Source organism: Rattus norvegicus, chromosome 12, assembly GCF_021556685.1.
Source record: "Rattus norvegicus strain SHRSP/BbbUtx chromosome 12, alternate assembly SHRSP_T2T, whole genome shotgun sequence".
In the NCBI taxonomy this organism is placed as follows: domain Eukaryota; kingdom Metazoa; phylum Chordata; class Mammalia; order Rodentia; family Muridae; genus Rattus; species Rattus norvegicus.
This window is the reverse complement of record NC_141545.1, coordinates 3,199,065-3,222,199: the sequence shown is the minus strand read 5'-3', so window position 1 is coordinate 3,222,199 and position 23,135 is coordinate 3,199,065. Positions and strand designations below refer to the sequence as shown.

At 42.7% G+C, this 23,135-nt stretch overlaps 1 protein-coding gene and 1 pseudogene across 1 annotated transcript in view; one reads left to right on the top strand and one right to left on the bottom strand.

The window, feature by feature from the left end:
• Positions 1-3,465: 3,465 nt before the first annotated feature.
• Positions 3,466-23,135, top strand: part of LOC134481231 (uncharacterized) — a 51,501-nt gene continuing 31,831 nt past the window's right edge. The window contains exon 1 of the mRNA XM_087579616.1: positions 3,466-3,592. Within this exon, the coding sequence (XP_087435742.1) occupies positions 3,494-3,592 (99 nt within the window). The 5' untranslated portion in view covers positions 3,466-3,493. The remainder of the gene's footprint in view (positions 3,593-23,135) is intronic.
• Positions 22,119-22,727, bottom strand: LOC148001967 (partner of Y14 and mago pseudogene; annotated as a pseudogene).

The following is a 23,135-nucleotide window of genomic DNA, read 5'->3' as shown; positions in this document are numbered from 1 at the left end:
TCTCTTGTTAGCCTCCACCCCGACCAGGGTGAAATTAGTACAAGCAGTTCTCTCTGTGTCTCCTTCATTTAATCTCAAATGTTCCCTTGTTGCTTCCAGAGGAGCTTGAGGTCAGGTGTCCACCAGATGGGACCGAGCTCAAGCCCCACCAGTTCTTTAGTTTGGAGCAGCTGGAGTAAAAGGAAGCTCTGGTTTTAATCTTTTTCTTCCAGAATCCTTCTGCCTTAATTACATCCCACCATCATCCTGGAGGTTCAAGACTCACACTCCTTTAAATACAGGAGGAGTGGAGGAGGCAGCTGAGTCTTCTCTGTGCAGTTCAGAGATTGGAGATGTCTTTGGTAGAGTAGGGTGGGGTTTAAGCTACTCCGGAGTGTAAGAGAGATCTCACTTCTTTGTCAGGACACTCATCATCCTGACTCCTTATTTCTCTCCATAAAATGGGGAAAGAGCAGTAACAGCCCATGTGTATTTGTGTGAGTTAAGAGAGGAGACTTTGAGAAACCGTCAAATGAAACCACGTGCCTGATACAAACTCACTGCTTCTTTGCTGAGCTACATGGACGAGCCTCAAGCTTACCAAGATGGTGATGGTTCCTGGATATTCAGAAGTATCTCTTAGTCCTGTGGTTCCAGGGAGGAAAATGGGGAAAGAACAAGAAGATGGGCATTCTCCAAACCTCAGTGCTCTGGTTAAGGTATTAACTATCCAGGTGACTGTCGTGGGACTGTTCTGGAAACGATGGTCCTGTCTACAACTACCCATTCTATTGACCTGTACTTTAGTGGATGGCGTCCTTGAAATTGATCAGTTGTGACATAAACGGGGTTGGCTCTAGAAGAGCTGCATAATTTCAGTTATGCCTTAGCATCTTGTCTGTGAAATGGGAACAAATGTGTGCCTGCTCTTGCTATGCTGTTTTTCCTTCTGTCACAAGGGAGTGGTGTCAGCTCATAGGGATGTAAGCATGCTTTGCGGACAACCTGGATGTGAACTACTCTCTGATTTCCTACTCACCCCAGAAATCTTAGATGTTCTTAGAATTCTTGAATTCTTAGAATTCATGCCTCTTACCTGAGGCTTGGAATCAGCCGCACATGCCAGGAGGACCACTAACACACCTTTCAGTCCTCTCTGCTGTTCTATTCTTGCCTGCATTCGATGACTGAGCTGGCTGCACAAGGAAGGCCCTAGTTCTCATATGTTCTTTCATTTTCATCCTGGGAATATTCCCAACCTGTGATCCTTGTTACACCAACCTGCCTTTCAGAATTGATGAGTACACTTCTCTAAGACAGTCTCTGTTTGCTAAGCAGGCACCTCTCTTTTTCAAAGAGATCATCTGTTTCTCTCAGGGTTCTAGTTCTCCCTCTTTGTTATCAGCAGCTTAGATTTAGAAGACTAAAGCAGTTTTTATTTTTTAGGGATTCTTGTTTTTTTTTTTTTCCTTGTTTCTTTTTTTTTTCCACCTTACATCCCAATAAGCCCCTCATCCCTCTTCTCCTCCCAGTTCAACACTTACAAATTCTTCCCCCACTACCTCCTCCTCCTCCCTTCTTCTTAGAGAAGGGGAAGTCCCACTTGGGTACTGCCACACCCTGGAACCTCCCATTCATAGCAAGACTAAGCGCATCCTCTCCCACCGAGGCACAAACAGGCCGTCCAGTTAGGGGAAGAAGAACCAATAGCAGGCAACAGAGTTGGCAACAATCTCTACTCCAATTGTTAGGGGACTCACATGAAGACCAATTAGCACATCTGCTACTATGTGTAGGAGGCCTAGGTCTAGCTCCCTGTATGCTCTTTGTTTGCTGGTTCAATCTCTGTGAGCCCCTGTGAGTCCCAGTTAGTTGACTCTGTAGTAGAAGATTAAAATGTTTTATAGGTCAATATGGATGGATAAGTGCATGTGCAAAGAACTCTAACTTCTATGAAATTTACAATGCCATGAAAACACTTCAGCAAAGATTTTGGCATACTATTTACAATGTCTTGAACACCATTCCTCACAGAACAGGCGTGATGGAAATCCCTTAGTAACTGAAGAGGCATAGGCATGAAGGAGGAGAAATACTTGCTTACTGTATTGTTTGTAAGGAAAAAAACCTCTTAACTGAGCTTAAAAATCCGGTTGCGAGCCAAGAATTGCATGTTCCAGGAACACGCCTCTTCCTGTCACCATATCAAGGTACCAAACCGTTGGCTGCTTGTGCAGCCAGTATCTTTCTAACCCATGTGTGAGCAGGAGTTTGTGGGAGACAAGTACTTAGGTCAGGGATCAATCAGAACCTGGTACAGGCCTTGGGTGTCTGGCATCATTAGTTACAGATCTGCCAAAATGCTTTGGGGAAGGTTTTAATTTAAATCCCAAGTTTATTTCAACGAAATCTCCCTGATACGATCTGTTGGGAATTTAGAGTGAACTAGACAAGTGTTCATTTTGGAGGGCATTTGTGAATTAGACAGTAGGTCCATAAACAACAGCCAAACAAACAACTAAAACAACAACCCATTCTGGGTGTATGACTCTCAGGATGCCCCTACTCACTTCAGAGCTCTCAGTGAAAGGGTTGAAGAATCTTTGTTGGCTACATCAATTTTTTTTATTGACATGTAAATGCAGAAGATTAGAGTCTACTACAGGAATGGCAGGATCATTTAGGTGATTAGTGAAAACATCACTTTTAGAGAACTCCTACAGGAAGACCCCTTCATTCTGTCCTGTTGGGATTAGCAGTCCTGGGACATATAAGGAATTGATTTCTGTATGTGAAATGGGTTTGCTCCACTGAGGAAGTTCGGTGGGAGCAGGATGGAAGGGACCGGGTTGTGAGTGGGGGGCTGGCAACAAGGTGCAGAACCAAGACCATGGCCAGGTGCCCAGCGGCCTACCTGTGGGATGTGAGCTAGCTGCCCCCTAAGGATGCCTTCAGGTGAGGACAGGTGGGGGTGGCTTGTGCCCTGCTGAGCCGGTTTAGGAGAGTTTCAAACACAATCCCAATGCTCGCACTGGCGCCTGAACAGATCCCCGCGGCCTGTAGGGGGCAGCGTGCAGCTCAGCAGGCGATGGTCGTGGGCAGATCATGGTGTGCCTGGGGGCGCTCAGAAGCAGCCCTGGGCCTCCACAGAGCCACGAGAGGGGACTTAGGGGCCTTGTTGGAGCCCGGACCTCCGCATTACGCGCCTCCCCGCGTTGCCCGTGTTGCGGAGTGGCTGCATGTATCCTCCCCACCCCGGCTCCACCGAGCATGAGCCTGGACTGAGGGCACACAGAGCTCTTCAGTGAGCGTGGGACCTTAAGGCACTGGGAATTCGTAGGTGAGCTCAGGGCCTGACGGGAAGCAGCGCGCACGACGTTTTTGGCGACTGCAGTGGCGCGTGTGCTTGGGCGTGGTTTTCTTTCACAAGTGCCAGCAGTGGGGCTGGCGCTGAGAGTGACTAAATTTTCTCTCCCTCTCCGACGCCGCAGGCCAAAGAGGTGATTCTGCCTGCATGATGTCCTCCTTGCTGGAGGCGAGCTCTTTGCAGGCGCCACATCGCGATCAAAAAGAGAAAGAAAAAAAGAAAAGGAAACGTGGAAGAAGCAGCCAGGTAAGGGGGCAGTAGCGGCGCTGGGGGTCACCTGGGCCACGGTCCGGCGTGCTTTGACAGTGGCGGGGTTTCCAATGGTGACCTCAGCCTCGGAGTGTCCAGGGACATAGCCCGGGCCAGTCCTGCCAGGGTACCTCGAGGCATGGCATTCGCACAGACCCCTACCCTTGCCGCAGGTCTGGTCCCCAGGGACAGCAAGCTGCCAGAGCAGCAGCATCAATGTAGGTAGGAGACCCGCGGGCATTCTTGAACTCACTCTCCCAGCCCTGGGGAAGCAGTGCCAAAAGGAGGCGTTGCAAAGTGAGCCCATTGGGTAGGGGAAGCGAGGATTCAGGGATGTTTGGAGAGCTGAAGCAGGGATTGCAAAGCCCATGGCACTGAGAAAGATTGGACAGGTGATTTGGAGTGTGCATGAGAGCTGTGCTCTGACATCCCCAGAGAAACTTGGGGCTCTCACCTCTCTCTAGATTGACTTGAATTAAATGGCCTTGTACCTCCCAGGGCAGGACAGGCTTTTCAGAGGCAGCTTAGCCTGGTGGCGCGCTCCCTGTAATGTTTCTATTGTATGTTAAAGAACGGGAATCGGGCATCGTGGGAATATATTTTCTTAAAACCTCAGGCAATGAATATATATATTATTTAATAGATTTCTTCTAATCTATTTGTAATTGGTTGCCCCTTGCAAGGGATTGTATTGGGAGGATGTAAAATACCCCTCCTTCAATTACTTGGAGAAAGGGAACAGAAACAGAGATTCCCTCTTTTTTAGCCTGCAAAGCTCTGAGAGATTACAGCTCCGCATAATTTAATTCTTCCCCTACCTGCTCTGAGCAGGCCTCCAGATCAGCAAGTGCCTTTGGAATGGTTTTGCTTGTTTTCGTTTATTTTCCATGGTGCTGTTTAGAAGGCCACGAATTGCTAGGTGAATTTTAAATTTCAGGAGGTGACACCCAGAGTTTATGGTGGTTTCGTTCAAATATTGCAGTGTAGTTGCAGCATAAAAAATATTTCCTGTGACAAGAAGTGGAAAAAGAAAGTTGATAAGCTAAGAAAAGTAAAGCCTTGAGCCAGACCAACCATTTGGCTTCCTCAAATATGGAGCAAGCATGGAATGTTGCTTTTTCAGAATCGAAAGGGTTTTTAGAATAGGGCAGTGAATACTGTGTGGTGCTAACCCGTCCTTTTTGTGGCTGACAACAATTAGGATACAGGTCAGAATGTGCCAACAGCACAGAGTTGGCGCTGGAGGTATTTGAACTCAGAAGTGCTCAGGAACTGTGAACGTTTCTCTGTTATCACCCTGGATCCATCTAGTGAAGTAGAGCACTTTGATGCCGTGTAAGAGGCCGTTGTGAGGGCTGGAGAGATGGCTCAGTGGTTAAGAGCACTAAGTGTTCTTCCAGAGGTCCTGAGTTCAAATCCCAGCAACCACATGGTGGCTCACAACCATCTGTAATGAGATCTGATGCCCTCTTCTGGTGTGTTTGAAGACAGCTGCATTGTCTAACGTATAAGTAAGTATATTGTACAAAAAAAAAAAAAAAAAAAAAAAAAGAGGCCATTGTAAAACTGCATCTAGCCTTGTCATCTACTGCTTTAGTTTCTATGCAGACAGGGCACAGTTGGAGAGCTTCAAGATCAAGTTCATTGCCTGTCTTTAAAGATCAAGTGTATCACCTAACTTTTTTTTTTCTTTTTTTTTTCCGGAGCTGGGGACCTAACCCAGGGCCTTGCGCTTGCTAGGCAAGCGCTCTACCACTGAGCTAAATCCCCAACCCCCATCACCTAACTTTTAAACCAAGAAATGTAGTGTCTTTTTTGCTGCTTGTGTAGCTTTTAGTGATGTATCTTATCTCCTAGTACATCCTTTGTTTCCATGATAGTTGTTTTCAAGTATATATGATTACCGATCCTTTTTGTAGACCTATTCAATATTTCTGCTTTTATTGGTTAAATATTTTTGGTGAATTTGCATTGTGATATCAGTAAAATCCTATGTGAATGTTTTAGAGAATATACCGGTTTGTGTAATTTGCTCTCAAGGATTTTTGGTGGCCTGTATTCACATTTAAAAGACTCGAATTTATACCATCCATAGCAGGATTGATAGGGAAGCACAATGGACAGTGACAGTGTTGTTCCCGTTGACAGTTGTGGGAGCCAAGAAAGAAGTGTGACTTGCATATTTGCGACTAACAAAATCGAGACTGAGTATCATTACTGTTGAAGCCCAGGTAAAAATGATGAAATTTTCAGAAATCACCAGTTAAGAAATCGTAGTGTTGCTTAAATGGAATCTGAGTTTCAAAGTTATGTTTCATTTTTCTTTATTCCTTAATGAAGCTTTTTATTAAGTTTTTTATTCACCATTTCACCCTTAGATGCACAGTGCTAAGATCATAGTAGGTGCTCAATAAATCACTTAACCATCAGGGCAGAAGAATGGTAAGAAAGTATGTATTTTCTATACGTTCTGTTAGTTTTGGGAACAGGTGGTTTTAGGTTTACCAGTCATATCTTGGTATCTTGTCCCACATAAGACAACTTGACAGAATCCCCTTTCTGGCCATTATGTTCAAGTTATTTTTGTCTTAAGCCTTCTTAAAAATCATGGAAGTAGTGTAGAAACTTGATTGTACCTGCAATATAGCAAAAAAGGTCAGTCTAGATAGGTAAGCAGTTATGTTTCTCCATGAACTGATTTCTTAAAACATGTAAATTTTAGGAATTTAGTGTTGTGTTTTCTAAAGATACATCATACAACATACAGATAACATTGTAATAGAATAAAGGAATCTTTTGATTTAGCACCAAATTCCATAAAGCAATGACTACTGCACAGCTCTCTTGGCCATATGAATAGCAAAAATTGTATTTCACTTTTTTAAAGCAGTAACAAAATTACTTAAGGTTAAGCGGAGCCCATGGGAAAAGGTCCCGGTGGTGTTTCTCTTTGGTTTCTTGTGATCTTTCTAGAGAATGGCTTTAAGAAATAAGTGCGGTCAGGTGGTCAGTGTGGTCAGGCAGTCATGAGCAGATGGTTAAGCAATGTGCTAGGACCCCATAGACCACTGAGCCCAGCTGAAGAGGAGAGGCTAGGCAGTGAGCCCAGCTGAAGAGCAAAGGCTAGCCAGTGAGCCTAGCTGAAGAGCAAAGGCTGGCCAGTGAGCCTGACTGAAGAGCAGAGTCTAGCCATTGAGCCTGACTGAAGAGCAGAGGCTAGCCAGTGAGCATGACTGAAAAGCAGAGGCTAGCCCATGAGGCTGACTGAAGAGTAGAGGCTAGCCAGTGAGCCTCGCTGAAGGCTGAAGAGCAGAGTCTAGCCCATGAGGCTGACTGAAGAGCAGAGGCTAGCCAGTGAGCCTGAGTGAAGAGCAGAGGCCATGAGTGAAGACCAGTGAGCCATGCTGAAGGCTAATGAACAGTGATTTTAACATTTATATATAAGTTCTTCAGTTTTCCTAAAAGTTTGTACAAAAGTTTGCCTCCAAAAAGATCGCTTAAAAAGTTCTCTTTGCACTCTTCTTATCTCCTTTCCTCTTGCTCTTATGTCACAATAATTTCCTTACTCTCAAGGCCTTATTCTCAACACTATGCCTTTACTTCTAAGTTCTTCTTGAGTTTTGTCCTCTTCGGTTCAGTTCTGTGTAAAAAGCTTTCTCTTGCTTTGTCCTCAGCATTTGTATATCTTTCTGAATACATCATCACATGATAAAAAGTTCACCACAAGTTTGCACACGAATTCAAATCATAAGTTGAATAATAAGTTTACAACAGAGAATATTTACATGCATATCCATTAAGAGTAATTATCAGGATAAACTGTCATCATCTGTCACTGGCTCTACAGGTTCGTGGAGAGTAAAAACTGTAATTTTTGTGAGAAAAGAGTAAGTGAAATTACCTATAGGCAAATCCAGTCAATTTTTTATGTTTGGTCCTTGCACCTATATTAAGTCATTAATTCTCTTTTTATGAACTTTGGTTAATTGGTTTATACGCTCTTAGAATGGGCTCTAATTTGGAGATGCCCGCTTGGTATTGCAGAAGTAATTTACTCATGACACTTTAAGAATGGCAGAGTTTTCAATGCAATTTTGATTATCAGAGAGAACATAAGAGCAGTCCTATTATAAACGGGCTTTGAATTACTAATCTAATTTTAGGAATTCTTTTACAATCATCATTAAGAAGTAAGAAATCATCTATTTGTCGATACAACATCACTCCAAGACAATACATCTTTGTTCTTCTGTGGTGATCTGTTCAATAAGTAGACTAAAGAGCATGACAAATACAGAGGCAGATGCTTACAGCCGACCACTTAGCTGAGAACAGGATCCTCAATGGAGGAGTAAGAGAAAGGATTGAGGGAGCTGAAGGGGTTTACAGCCCCATAAGAACAACAATAAGGAACACCCAGAGCTCCCAGGCTGACACCATCATCCAAAGAGTACACATGGACAGACCCATGACTATAGCTGCATATGTAGAAGAGGATGGCCTTGTTGGGCACCAATGGGAGGAGAAGCCCTTAATCTTATCAAGGCTTGATGCCCCAGTGTAGGGGAAAGTCAGAACAGGGAGGCAGGTAGGCCTGGGTGGTTGGGTGGGTGTGGTAACACCCTCATAGTAGAAGGGGGAGGGGGAGTATAAGGGGTTTTATGGATGGGAAACCAGCAAAAGGGATAACATTTGAAATGTAACAAAATCCCTCTCTGGGGAGGGGACAGCGGATAAGGTGCTGCTAGCCCCCTACTTCCCTGCTGCCTCCCTTTGTTCGTGACTCTGGTGCCAGGTGTCAGTCTGGGACTCTCCATGGGCTGCTGCTGGCACTGGTGCTGGCGTTCAGGTCCAAGAGCATGATGAGCAAGGAGCACATAGTTTGTCCCGATTCAGAGCTGGGCCAGTGGCCACCAGAGGACAAGCACACCTTCCTGTATGATCATGAGGTCTTCCTGGGCAAGAAGCATTCCAAGACCTTTGATAGCTAAGCCTGGATGAGAGCAAGGAGAGGCTGGGGAAAATTGTTGATCCAATAGACAGTGATGGAGGCGGCCTTGTTACTACTGAGCAGCTGAAAGTTTGGATCGAACAGGTACCAAAAAGATACATCTACCATAATGTGGCTAAACTCTGGAAGGATTATGATAGGGACATAGACGAAAAGATCTCCTGGGAAGAATACAAGCAGTCCACTTATGGCTACTACCTGGGAAACCTTGCTGAATTCCAAGATAGCTCTGATCATCACACCTTTAAAAAAATGCCTCCATGAGATGAGAGGAGGTTTAAGGCTTCAGACATTGAAAGCAACCTGACAGGTACTCGGGAGGGATTCATTGCCTTTCTGAACCCAGAGCAGTTGAAACATATGAAGGAGATTGTAGTTCTGGAAACCCTGGAGGATATCGACAAGAACAGGGAAGGACTTGTGGACCAGGATGAGTATATTGTGGACATGTTTTTCCCATGAGGACAATGGCCCTGAGCCAGACTGGGTTTTGTCCAAATGGGAGCAGTTCAATGATTTCCCAGATCTGAACAAGGATGGGAAGCTGGACAAGGATGAGATTCGCCACTGAAAGGATGAGATGCTAACCAAGGAGGAGATTCTACAAAACTGGAACATGTTTGTGGGAAGTCAAGCCATCAATTACAAGGAAGATCTTACCAAAAATCATGATGAACTTTGAAAGCCACTCATCCTCATGTGGCCAACCGTCACGGGCTTTGTGCAGATGTTCTGGGTGATTGCTATAGTTGTCAGTTGTATAGCAGTTGTGTCCCTAAACCATGAGAAACTTTACTAAATCTCAAATCACACATTGCTCCTCAAACAATAATAGTTCTACACCCCACTTTCACCAATGGACAGTTCGGGGAAACAGAAATTAACCAGAGACATAGAGAAACTAACAGAAGTTATGAAACAAATGGATTGAACAGATATTTATAGAATATTCCACCCTAAAACCAAAGGATATACCTTCTTCTCATCACCTCATGGTACCTTCTCCAAAATTGACCATATAATCGGTCACAAAACAGGCGTCAACTGATACAGGAAGATAAAAGTAATCTCATTCATCCTATTGGATAACAATGGACTAAGGCTGGTCATCAATAACAACAAAAATGACAGAAAGCCCATATATACATGGAAGATGAACTCAATGTCAACTTAGTCATGGAAGAAATAAGAAAGAAATTAAAGACTTCTTAGAATTTAGTGAAAATGAAGATACAACATACCCAAACTTATGGGACACAATGAAAGCAGCACTGAGAGGAACACTCATAGCTCTGAGTGCCTGCAAAAAGAAACAGGAAAGAGCATATGTCAGCAGCTTGACAGCACACCTAAAAGCTCTAGAACAAGCATTAAATAAACCCAAGAGCAGTAGAAGGCAGGAAATAATCAAACTCAGGGATGAAATCAACCAAGAAGAAACAAAAAGGTCTCTACAAAGAGTCAACAAAACCAGGAGCTGGTTCTTTGAGAAAATCAATAAGATAGATAAACCCTTTGGCAGACTAACCTGAGATCACAGAGAGTGTATGCCAATTAATAAAATGAGGTCTGAAGAGGGAGTCACAATAACAGAATCTGAAGAAATTAAATAAACTCATCAGATTGTACTACAAAAACCTATATTCAACACAACTCGAAATTGTGTAAGAGATGGACAATTTTCTAGACCGATATCAGATACCAAAGTTAAATCAGGAACAAATAAACCATGGAAAAACCCCATAACTCCTAAAGAAATAGAAGCAGTTATTAAAAGTCTCCCATCCAAAAAGAGCCCAGGACCTGATGGGTTTAGTGCAGAATTCTATTAGACCTTCATGGAAGACTTCATACCAATACTGTGCAAACTATTCCACAAAACAGAAACAGACAGAGTACTACCAAGTCCCTTCTATGAAGCCACAACTACTCTTACACCTAAACCACACAAAGATACAACAAAGATAGAGAACTTCAGACCAATTTCCTTTATGAATATTGATGCAAAAATGCTCAATAAATTTCTTGCAAACTGAATCCAAGTACACATCAAAACAATCATCCATCTTGATCAAGTAGGCCTCATCACAGGGATGCAGGAATGTTTTAATATACGGAAATCCATCAACGAAATACACCATGTAAACAAACTCAATGGAAAAAAACCCATGATCATTTCATTAGATGCTGAGAAATCATTTGACAAAATTCAATACCCTTTCATGAATAAAGTCCTGGATAGATCAGGAATTCAAGGCCTATATCTTAACATAGTAAAAGCAAAATACAGCAATCCAGTAACTCACATCAAACTAAATTGAGAAAACTTGAAGGAAAATCAGGTTTTCTAAAATCAGGGACTAGACAAGGCTGCCCACTCTCTCCCTACTTTTTCAATATGGCACTTGAAGTCCTAGCTATAGCAATCAGACAATGAAAGTAGGTCAAAGGGATACAAATTAGAAGGGAAGAAGTGAAAATACTAATATTTGAAGATGATACGATAGTATACTTACGTGACACGAAACTTCCACCAGAGCATTACTTAATCTGATCAACAAATTCAGCAAACTGTTGGAGTATAAAATTAACTCAAAGAATTAAGTATCCTTCCTCTATTCAATGGGTAAACAGGCTGAGAAAGAAATTAGGGAAATGATACCCCTCACAATAGGCCCAAATAATATAAATTATCTTTCAGTTACTTTAACAAAACAAGTGAAAGACTCACATGGGGTCGGGGGGGGGGCGCTGGAGGGGGACTTATGGACTGGAAACCTGGAAAGGGAATAACATTTGAAATGTAAATAAAGAAATATATCAATTAAAAATCAAATTTAAAAAAACTAAGAAATAATCAAAAAAAGAAAATGTGAACAAGAAAGAAATTTTTGGATTTGAAAAACGATGAATGCCAGGTATTTGAAAAACTGTATGACCATGGTAAACCCTTTAATATACTTGAGAAATTTTTTTTACTTGTTAATGAACTGGGTCTGCTTTTTGTTTTTTTGTTTTTTTTTTTCCATAGTGAATAGAAATATAGTCCCTTTCTGACTGTAAGGCTAGGAATCCAGATGTAGTGGAATTTATTATTTGTTCAGTCCTGAACCATTGAGCCTGCCTCTAACACAGCTTATGCTAAGGCAACAGGCCAAGGGGACATCTAAGCCAGAGACCGAACTATCTGGACTAACAATTACAGGTGAAATTCCTACTTGTAAATGGGAGGAGAGGAATAAAGGATACCTGTGAGGATTGAAAAAAAAATGAAATATACCCCAAAAAATCCAATAAAAATGTCAAAAACAAAAAGAAGAAATAAAAGAACTTAGAAAATGCAAAAGATTGGGGTGCCATTCCACAGTCATGATGTGTTTCTTCTGTGATAGCTTACAGATTAACTCACCTCTCTATTATTGTTTTCTTATTTGAAAGTAAGTAATGGCATCATCTGTGGACTGGTTGGTAAGAACAAAAGCTTTGCCTAACTTGAATAATAGGTCTCTCCAGAGCATGTGCTTAACATTCTAAGCACAGAGATATTTGCTGAGGGGAGTAAAAACAATATCCAGACATAAAACAGTGATTTAAAAAAATTCTGTACGCTGGTATTAAAGGCATGTTGCAACTTTAACCAGCTTTGTAGGTATTTCTATTAAACAAACGAAGAAACAAAAATCCTATTACAGTTCTAGCAGTTGCATCCAACAAAGAGAGAGCTGTGAGGTAGTGTGTGCTGCTTCTTTCCCCAGATACCTCTGGGCCTCAGGCCTGCATCCAGTGAGCTGGACGTAAGAGCAGCCTAGTTGAAATTCCTACTGCCATGGCAGGATTCTGCAGGAATATTTTCCTTCCAACAAGGAACTTGTGTGGAGGAGACCTCTTTGTGGATCCTCAAGGACTCTGCAGTTCCTATTCTACAGGGAGAAGCCCTGCCAGGTCTTTGAGTAAGGCCAGCCAGTTGTTTGGGGAAATCTCTGGTCTTGTGGCAGGGGTCAAGGAATGGGTGAAAGAATGGCAGCTCCGCTGAGAGCAAAGGCTACCCCTTCTAGGCCTATGACCTCCTAATTGATCTTTTCACCTGATGCCTTATTCACATTTTTTTACTATCATACAACTATGATCTTGATGAACAGCTTGTCCCTTGTTTTCTCAATCAGGTCTTTGTTGTCACAGACTTTTTGAACTTACTCTAGCAACTGGGACTTATTCATACCTTCTGTATGCAGTAGGATCCTTGGTGGGCCTGTCATATCTAAAATAGAAGCTCTGGTAATCCAAAAATTGGACCCCAGTATATCTCAGGCCAGGAAAGATGTCACCCATCACTAGTGAAAAAGCAAGGGAAAAAATTACATAGGAAAAATATGTGCCTTAATCAAAAGAAAAGACCCTCAACTTCTAAGGACTCCACAATCTCCACCCCTCTGTTTTTAGCTTTGCATAGTGATGTTGTACAAATGGAGATGGTAGTAAAAGGCATTGCTCTTCCCACAAAAGTCATACATGAGCTTCACTCTGACATTAGTGAGGTTAGGTGGCATTATAGCACACATTCAGGTGGCATTACAACACCTAGGATAAGAACACAGAATCCATATATGACAATGCCAAATGGACTCCCTCCTGAACTTATGGACCCATTAAAATTGAGGTTTAACCTGACCTTAGGCATTTCCATTCCGTGCCCATCCTCCTGATTTTTATGTGTGATATGAGTAAAAGATCACAGTGCAGCCCCCAATATCCTTATGATAGGACTTGGAAATTCAGGAAGAATGGTATTGGAGAAGTGATGGCTATGTCGTTACAATGTAGTAACACAAGGTCCAGGTTGACGTTTGCTCACTGATGTCCAATTTAATTGTCTTGTTGTGTTTCAAAAAGTGAGGATGTCCAACTTAGTAAATAAAAGGCACAGAAATTTATAATTTTATATATGCCCTGTAGTTGATCCCTATATTCCCAAGAAAAGGGAGTTTTATTACAAAAAAATAGGATTATAGACCATTGATTTTGTGGAATACATGGATGTCTAAATGAAACAATGTCAAGGTGTGAAGGACTGCACAGTAAGCAAATATTTCCAGGTTTTACACAATCAAAGTATAGAAGAAAGATATTGGCCTCCAGAAAAAGGGAAACCCTTGGGAATAGAAATGTATATCACATCCATTGTCTAAGGTGGTAGAAAAATCTCCCTCATCCATGGTCCCTAGAGATTTGGGTGCTAAGAAAAAATCTCTTATCCAATTCAGGGATGTAAGCCATTCTCCCCAGCAAAAGCATTGATGACTTTTGAAAGAAAGAGAAATATCTAGCTTTGGAATAGTTGTTGCCAAACGGTATTTCCGGTGACACATTAGAGACTGCAGGAAAGGGCCCCCACAGAAATTGATCAATTTGGGGAAAGCTAGTTAGCAGGTAGGCCATAGAACTTCCCAGTGACATCATCAGTAAGCCCTTCATTGGACAATCTATTGTATCTAAGAGATCCCTAGAATCTTCTGTGATTGTGTTGTGGTGACACCAACTGCCTTTGGGAAATTCCTTCAGTTCCCTTTGGGCTCACAAACAGGCATGTTTTGCCAGCTGCTCAGGCTATTTTGGAAGGAGAGTGGAGATCAAGGAGAGACCACACCAAGGAAGAAGGAAGCTGACTTCCTGTCTAGTAAAACAGGAAGGATGAAATCATTCTGGGGAAGGCTTGCTGAGTCCTGGGCAGAGTTGGGGAACTTCCTTGAGGAGGTAGGTTTGAGATGTGCCTTCTAAGACTAGGCCTTACAAGCATGAGCCTTAGGATTTCTCAAAGGCAAACCAAGAGTCAGGAGTTCCTGATTATTAATTTGAGAGAAAGTCAGAAATTGGTAAGCCTTCAGTTTCTTTTCTAGAAGCTTTTTAATTGTGTCAATGAATGGCAGAGGAAGGCACTGTGAGATTAACAATGTGACCATCCATGGTTGGGAGTTAAAGCACTTCATCCTCTAGATTACTGTAGGTTACATAAGTCTCTGATGACAAGAACAAGGAAAGATGCACCCCTAGTCATGAGTTTAGGTCTTAGACACTTTGGGCTGGAACACATATGACTAGAGTTTGATGGTGCTAAACATTATGAACTCCAGGATTTACCTGCACCACATCTGATATGAGATAACAATGTCCCACATGTTTATGTCTGAGTCAGGTTATACGTTTCAGGGCGAGGGATTCTATAATAGTGAGCTTGGCACATGTATGGCATTAGAGGTTGGAAAGAGGGACGTAGCTTAAGAATCCAGCTCGAGGGCTGGAGAGATGGCTCAGTGGTTAAGAGCACCAACTGCTCTTCCAGAGGTCCTGAATTCAAATCCCAGCAACCACATGGTGACTCACAACCATCTGTAAAGGGATCTGATGCCTTCTTCTGGTGTGTCTGAAGACAGCAACAGTGTACTCATATACAAAATAAATAAATAAATCTTAAAAAAAAGGAATCCAGCTCGAAGAAAGCTTTTCTGCTGTTTCAGGCATTCACCTAGTCTCTACCATTTCCTCTTCCTCAACCTCCTTTTGGGATTCAGAATGCTCTTTTCCTCCCATGGGCCATCAAATATGCAAATTCACTTGGGTTTATCTATCTACAGGTTTTGGTAGGAGGGCATCATCCCCAAATGTCATCAGTAAGCAAGAGAAGCATCTAAAGGAACTGTAGGAACTCAAATTTGAAATCCAGAAATGTAAATTCGAGAGGCATGAACTTTATCAAATCCTGGACCTTTATATCTATGATGATTGGGACTACAGGTAGTCATTATGCCCAGTAACCTGTTCGCTGTCTTGTGCTCTGTCTCTGCTAACCCAAGATTTCCTCATATCACGAGAGAGTTTCACCTCTCATCCTGGATTTTGAGGAGACTTGGCAGGCATTGGCTTGTGAGATAAGCTAGGTGCTGTGTGTTTAGGGTCAACCTCCTTTTTACTTGACCCTGAGCTCCTTGGATAAGCAGAAGTTCTGTCAATAGCTGGAAGGACCTGGTTAGACTTGATGCATCTAAGTGAGGGAATGAAATTCCTGCATGCCATCACTCATTTACTCTGATTTTGTTCACTATACACTGATTCTATGGCATCTCCATGGAAGTAGTTGGCATTCTAATTGTGTTTGTATATGGGTTGGTATGTATTTATATGAACGTATTTCTGGGTGTTTTGCTCAGGACCTGGAGACTGGGACCTTTGATGGGATCTGAGGATCTGTCTGATGGACAGTTTGCAGGTCATGATAGCGTGGAAGCCCACATGGACCAACAGAACTCTTTGCACCTTCTATTTACTTTGGTGGTAGATAGGACTCTCCTGAGGGAAGGAGGGGTTACAAAGTAGTCTTCCCTGTCTAAGTAGTTATGCCCTCTGGGAATTCATGTAACAATAGCAAGCAAGGTTTGAGAATCCCTGCTTTCAAAACAAAAGAAATGTCATCATAACTATCTGTTGGACCCAAGGCTGTGGCACAGACTGGAGGAAACTTCTTACAGAATTAGTCAATGCCTTCATGCTTACCTGGCCAACTCTTGACAGTCAGCTCCTTGGACCTGGTAACCTGGCTCTGTTGTCCTGTGCTCAGGATAATAAGTTTAATCAGCACAAATAGGACACAGTTCAAAGGAGCAAGTATGTGCCATAAATTGGTTTTAAGTAATCAAGTCAATAGTCTGATTTCAGGTAATCTTTTTTTGCCTGATTTGAACTTCATTTATTTTTTGACTTTACTTTTTTTTTTTAGCTATCAGGGACCGTTTATTGTGACCTAGAAATGGTGATTGTGGTAATAAATTCTGGACATTTGTTATTCCTAAACAGGCATTTTACAGGCTCCACCCACTCTAGTACAGAGGAGTCTTTGCAGAACCATATCTCCACAGCCTTTTAAAGAGTCCTTATTTCAAAAGAAATGTTTGCTGATTCACGTAGAAATATTTCCTTGAAAGAATTGATGTTGTCTCACTGTTGTGGTTTTGCTCTGGTCTTTGTGTTTGCCACATTCTTCCCTCCCCACTCTTAAATTTGAATTTTTAATGGATATTTCTTATTTACATTTCACCTAATTCTGAAATCATGAATTCACACAGTTATTTGTTCCTTGGGCCATGCCCTAAGACAGGCTGGATCTCGAATTGCTAATACTTCAATCTGAACATGAGATGAGAATGATGGCTATGCAAATGGTGACCAACTCAATAAGTTATGCCATGGAGAGGTACAAGGAGCTCATACAAGTGAATAGTTCCTACCGGTGAGTCCCTGAGAGAGATGAGAACCCAGCACTAGGCAGGGAGTGCTTCTGTCCTATATGACTTTGAACAAAATCAGGGCTCTGGCTCTATAGTGTCTGACTCTTAACAGGAAAGCCTGCCTCCTGGCACAGGGTCTTGGATTTGTAACTTTAGGACTCAGTGGTCCTACATGTGAAGAGTTTAGAAGACCCTCCAATTGTTATTTTCCCCATTAACGTTCGCTCCTCTACATAGAAAAGATTTGCACCATGATGGGAATATCAATCAACTCTGAACTTCTAGGACACTGACAGGTTCTCTGTGGTCCATGAGATACACATGCAAAGATTGTATAGCTATTAGGTCTTCTATCATCCATCAGAGGGGATTTGCCCTCCCTCTACTTGCAGATGGTTTTAGCATACTATGGACATATGAGCACCCATATGGTCCAATTCTTCTACCTTGATGTATATAAAACATCTTAGTATCAGGATTTTCAGGAGTACTTTGATTCACAGTGAATGTGGCCTCTGGATTTGGCTCCTCTAATTGGTGCTAACTTGTATACTGTGGCTCTAGCCTGTTGATGTCTGTAGATGAGGGCCCTTGAAGGGATGATTGTACTTGCAGGAGTGACAGGCAAATAGAAGCTTCCTGGAATTTGACGTTTATTGTTTGTGGTTCAGCAACACGCACTTCCAGCTCCTGCGTGAATGGACTCAATTGAAGAACAATATAAGGATTTTGCTGAATGAGAACAGACAACTGCTGGTGGAGCAGACTAAACTGCCAGCATCCTATGAGAAAGCAAAGAAGTTCAGTGAGGAGGCCAGCAATTACATCTGTGTCCCCAGAGCCAAGCAACAGCAGGTAGGGTTAGGCCTCAGGGACAGGTTGTCCTCATGTCTTATCATAAACATAGACAAACCAATGTAACTGTCCATTACTGTTACATGTACTGATCTGTGTCCCATCCAAGTGTTCATTTATGTAATCATTTACAAGGCTTTCTGTGGAGATAGCCCTTTTTCAAGAAACTTCATGTTTGGAAAGCAAATGCTCCTGCTCTTTGAAAATCTGCAATTTATTAAGGGAGATAGGTTGATCACACATCACAGCACTACATGCCATTATGTGTGGAGGGTGCTATGTGGGAGCCCCTCTTTAGACTTGCACAGGGCTTTGAGGGATGAAGCAAAAGCCTGGAGCTCATTTTCTTTACAGGGATCCTGTGAGATTCCAGGAAGATAGTAGTTTGCGAGGAGGAGAGCCTGGTGGAAATGCTAAAGAAATGGTTCTCATTGTCCTCTTTTGGTGGATTTGTACTTTCTCCCCCGTTTTCCCTGTATATCAAGACCATCTCTTCATGCTTCCTAAATCTTGGGTACCAGACAGTGCCTGAGTAGCAGCATGTCAGTCCTGTTTTGTTTGGGTGTTGCTAGAGAGTTCATATCTTGTCCTTATACTCTGAAGCTGGTTGGAAGAGCAGGGATGTGGAAAGGGGTTCTCAAACGCAGAGAATTGGCATGAGAGATTTGAGACTTCAAGAACAAAGTTATCCATATATACCCCCATTCTCATCAAGAAGAGTGCTATCTAGGCCCTTTTATTCCTCTAGGGAAAAAGAGCTGAGTAGATATTCTTAAAATACCTGCTTTGAGTAGTCTATTTTATGTTGTTCCTCCAGCATGATGCAAACTTCATTGTTTTCTGCCAACTTCTGATTTTTGGTGTGTGTGTGTGTGTGTGTGTTTGTGTGTGTGTGTGTGTGTGTGTGTGTGTGTGTGTTTGTGTGTGTGTACATTGCTGTGGTGACCTATAATTTGTGGGTATTTGGGGACGCCAGATAATGACATCTAATTTTGTCCAGTCATTCACTAACTTAGACCTTTTAGCCTAGGTCTCTCAGCAAACCTTCAGCTTCCTATTTTGTGCTGGCCAGCAGTCTTTGCATTACTTGTCCAGTTCCAGGTAGAGCCCCCTCTCTTATTTGTCTCAACACATTCTTTAGCCATTCAACTATTTTAAAAATAAGGCTTAGATTTCTTCACTTTACCTGAGTAGAGGTATCCCCCTTGAAGATCCTGGTTTGTCTTATTGGCTTCACCATGATCTTACATGGAATCTTATAGTGTGCATCCCTCTGCTGACATTGTTTTCCTGACTATATCGTTGGCCTGGCATTCTTTCAGGATAGATTCCCTCTCAGTCCTGTACAGAAAGTTGTAGTTCAGAAAAGTCACTGTCGTTTATTTCATTATTCTCCTTCTGACTGATATTGAGGTTGTTTTAATATCACGTGAACTATAATGTTACGAAAAGTTCCTGAAAACTGGCATTGAGTCACTGTCTTCCTCTGATGCTTCCAAGGTCTTCTATGAAGGCAGCAGGGTAGTTTTAGTGAGGGGCCTATGATGAGTCAACATAAAGCTTACTGAAGGCTTTTCTTCAAATCCTCTCTCTGGGGAATTTGGTGTTGTGTTGTTTAGGTTATCTGTGCAAAGTTTGTAACTCAGGTAGGACCAGCAAGTATCTGCTTAGAAAGATTTTCTGAAGTGGAAATAAGTACAGGCCAGGACAGCACAGCCTGCTGGAGTCTAAGAGACTTGTACACATCATAGCTCCCACTAATTCCTCACTGAACAGGAAACCTGCTGGATAAAAACTTAGTTTCCTTTGTGTGTGAGGGGGTGTGTGTGTATGCGTGTGTGTGTTTGTATTTGTGTGCGAGTGTGTCAGTATATGTGTGTGTGTGAATCTGTGTGTAAGGGTTAATGTGTGGGTGTGTGAGAGAGTTTGTGTGTTAGTATGTGTGTGTGTTTACATGTGTATATGTATGTGTGTATGTGTGTGTGTTTATGTGTGTGTATGTGTGTGTGTTCGTTTGTGTGTGTGTCTATGTGTGTGTGAGTGAGTGTGTGAGTTTGTGTGTGTGTGTTTTTGTGGATGTATGCGAGTGTGTGTGTTTGTGTGTCTATGTCTGTTTATGTATGTGTGAGTGTGTGTGTGTTTGTATGTGTGAGAGTGTCTGTGCATGTGTATGTGTGTATGTGTGTGTGTGTGTCTGTGTGTCTGTGTGTGAATGAGTGTATGAGTGTGTGAGTGAGTGTTTGTGTATGTGTGTGTGTGTCAGTGTATATGTGTGTCTCTGTCTGTGTGAGTGTGCATGTGTGTTTGTGTTGGTGTCTGAGAGGGTGTGTGGGTATATGTGTGAGTATGTGTGTGTGTTTATGTGTTTATATGAGTGTGTGTTCATTTGTGTGAGTTTGTGTGTATGTGTGTATGTGTGTGTTTGTGTGTGTGTGTCTGTGTGTCTAGCATTCACCTCTATAATTGACATGGTTCATCTGTGCCTCCCAGTAGATCACTATAGCAGGCTCCTGTCTTCATGCACTCCTTAGCTTCATCAATCTTATCTACTTTTGGTTGCAATATATATGTGTGTATATATATATATATATATATATATATATATATATATATATGTATATATATATGTGTGTGTGTGTGTGTGTGTGTGTGTGTGTACACACACACACACACACACACACACACACACATATATACCCATGTGGGGCAGTCTCTGAATGATCATTTGTTCAGTGTCTGTTCCAACCTTTTGCTTCCATATCCCCACCTATGAATATATTTGTTCTCCCTTTTAACAAGGAATGAAACATCTGCATTTCGGTGGTCCTGCCTCTTGAGAGGTGAATGCTAGCAGCAAACATTGAACTGAGACTGGCCTTCCCATTGGAGGAAATAGTGAAAGTATTGGAAGAGCTGAAGGGGTTTGCAACCCCATAAGAATAACAATGCCAACCAACTAGAGCTCCCAGGGACTAAACCATTACCCAAGGACTATACATGGACTGATCCATGGCTCCAGCTGCATATGTACCAAAGGATGGCCTTGTTGGGCACCAATGGAAGGAGAGGCCCTTGGTCCTGCCAAGGCTGGATTCCCCAGTGTAGGTGTATTGGGGGGGGGGGATTGGGTGGAGAACGCCATTATAGAAGAAGGGGGATGGGATAGAGGGCTTATGTCCAGGAACCAGGACAGGAAATAACACTTGAAATGTAAGTAAAAATATTCAATAAATGAAAAAAATACTGAAAAAATGAATTTGTGACCAATGGTGCTGGGTTAATTCCTCACAAGTTGATCAGATCTTGAAGAAGCTCAGATTGACAGATTTCTAGGGTAGGAGCGCCCAAAATTCCCTGCTTCAATAAAAATAGGGCTATGTATTCAGGCCCTTCTCAGCTTAAGAGATACAGGCTGTCCCTTCACATGTCATTGGAGACAGAACAAAACAAAACAAAACAAAAGTTCAGAGCCTATACACTGGAAAAAGGAATCTGGGTGTGGTCGTTGTTTGGCCTTGTCTACCTGGATGGTTAATCAAAAGAGTTCCTCTTTTCTGTATTTGAAATATGGAAATGAGCTGGAGAAATGAATCAGCAGTTAAGCACAGTGGCTGCTCTTTCAGAAGACCTGGTTTGGATCCCTAGTACCCACATGGCAGCTCTCAACACTCCATAACTCTAGTCCCAGGGATCTCATGCCCTCTTCTGATCTTTCTACACACCAGGCACACACACTATTGCACAGATATACATGCAAGCAAAACACCTGTGGCCATAATAACAAAGAAACAAACAAATACAAGCGAATAAATAAATCTATGGAAACCACTATATCTCAACAGGACATAGGTTTGCTACAAACAGTAAGTGAACTTTTTTTTGTCATCTACTTGAATTTATTCTTACATTCTTAAATAAAAGATGAAAAGGAGGAGGAGGAGAAAGAAGAGGAGGAGGAGGAGGAGGAGGAGGAGGAGGAGGAGGAGGAGGAGTTGGTGGAGATGGTGGTGGTTTTGGTGGCCACAGAAGTTATTCATAAACACTGAACAGGAACTAAGACTCCAAATCTTGGGTACTCCTTGTACCCTCAGTCTCAGATCCCTGACAGACTCCCACCCTCTCAGGGTTCCTTTTCAACAAGACACCTATATCAGCAGCAGAGGTATCTGGGGTCATCACTGAGATTGTGAACAATGGGATAGAAGGGAAAAGTTCAAAAATGGGAGCTGAGAAGGAGAAGGGATGAAGAAGAGAGATCCTAGCCTCTAGCGGACAGAGTCAGGCCACAGGAGGGGAAAGTGAGCCAGTATGGGAGTGCCCCTCCTGACTGTTGTGGCCCATGCTCCCTGGACCCCAGAGCACCCCATGGTTTGTTCTTCAGTCCACTCCACTATTCCTGAAGCCTGAGGCCCAACTCCAAGTCCTCCAGCTCCTCCTCCAGAACTCTGTGCCATGTCAGCTTCTTCAGCTGTTCTCTGCTGAACTTCCCGGCCTGGAAGTGCTACTGCAGCTCCTCCACCTATCAGATTCTTCCTTAGGTGCTTGATCTTCTTGGCTTTCTCTGTGGTAGCAGCAGAATCGGGTGCATGGAAGGCAGCTAGAGATGTGGCTTGGGGGCCATGGTGAGCACTGGGTGTCTGGGCTGAGTGTCCCACAGACACCTTATCAAGGGTCCTGCTCAAGGCCTCTGCATCTTTCTCCTGTGGCTGGCTCCTCTTCTCCTTCAGGTTGCATTTGTCTGTCTTGGAGAGGCCTGCTTCACCACTGTCAGGTCTGGATGGGGTGACCTGTGTGGTGGCATCAGGGCACTGCCCTGGGGGAAGTTCTGGTTTATTCTTGAAAAACTTCACATACTTGTTTTCATAGGCTGGGATTCTTGGAGCACGTATCCTTCTTTGACCCTCCGCTGCTTGTGCCTTGTCCGATCGGGTCTCTGGGTTGAGGCAGTGTAGTTGCCGCTGGTCTCGTCAGTTACATAGAGAGTTGCCATCGAACCCAAAAAATGAATTTCTAGGGGTAATAAGTGGAATTGTCCTGCTTTTAAGCTCTTGATAAATGGCAGCATTCATTCCTTTTTAAAATTGCTTTTTAGGTGACCTGGGTTGGATCTGGAATTGTGTTGGCTCGTTTTGAGTTTCAGAACTCAAGTAGACTAGGCCTTTTATATGCATCATTGTTGCTGTCTAGTGGATGAGTTAGGTCCATTTTAAACCTAATGCAGGCACCATAGAGTGAGTTTGGAGAGGATATACTTAGAACAACTCCCTGGCCTCTGGGTTAAAAATTCTAGCTGTCTTCTAGATAACCCACTGTCTCTACAGGGAAACCTTGCTCAGGCTACCTTCTTAATTTCCACCACCTTATGTCACTGACATGACGGATGCCTGAAGAACACTTT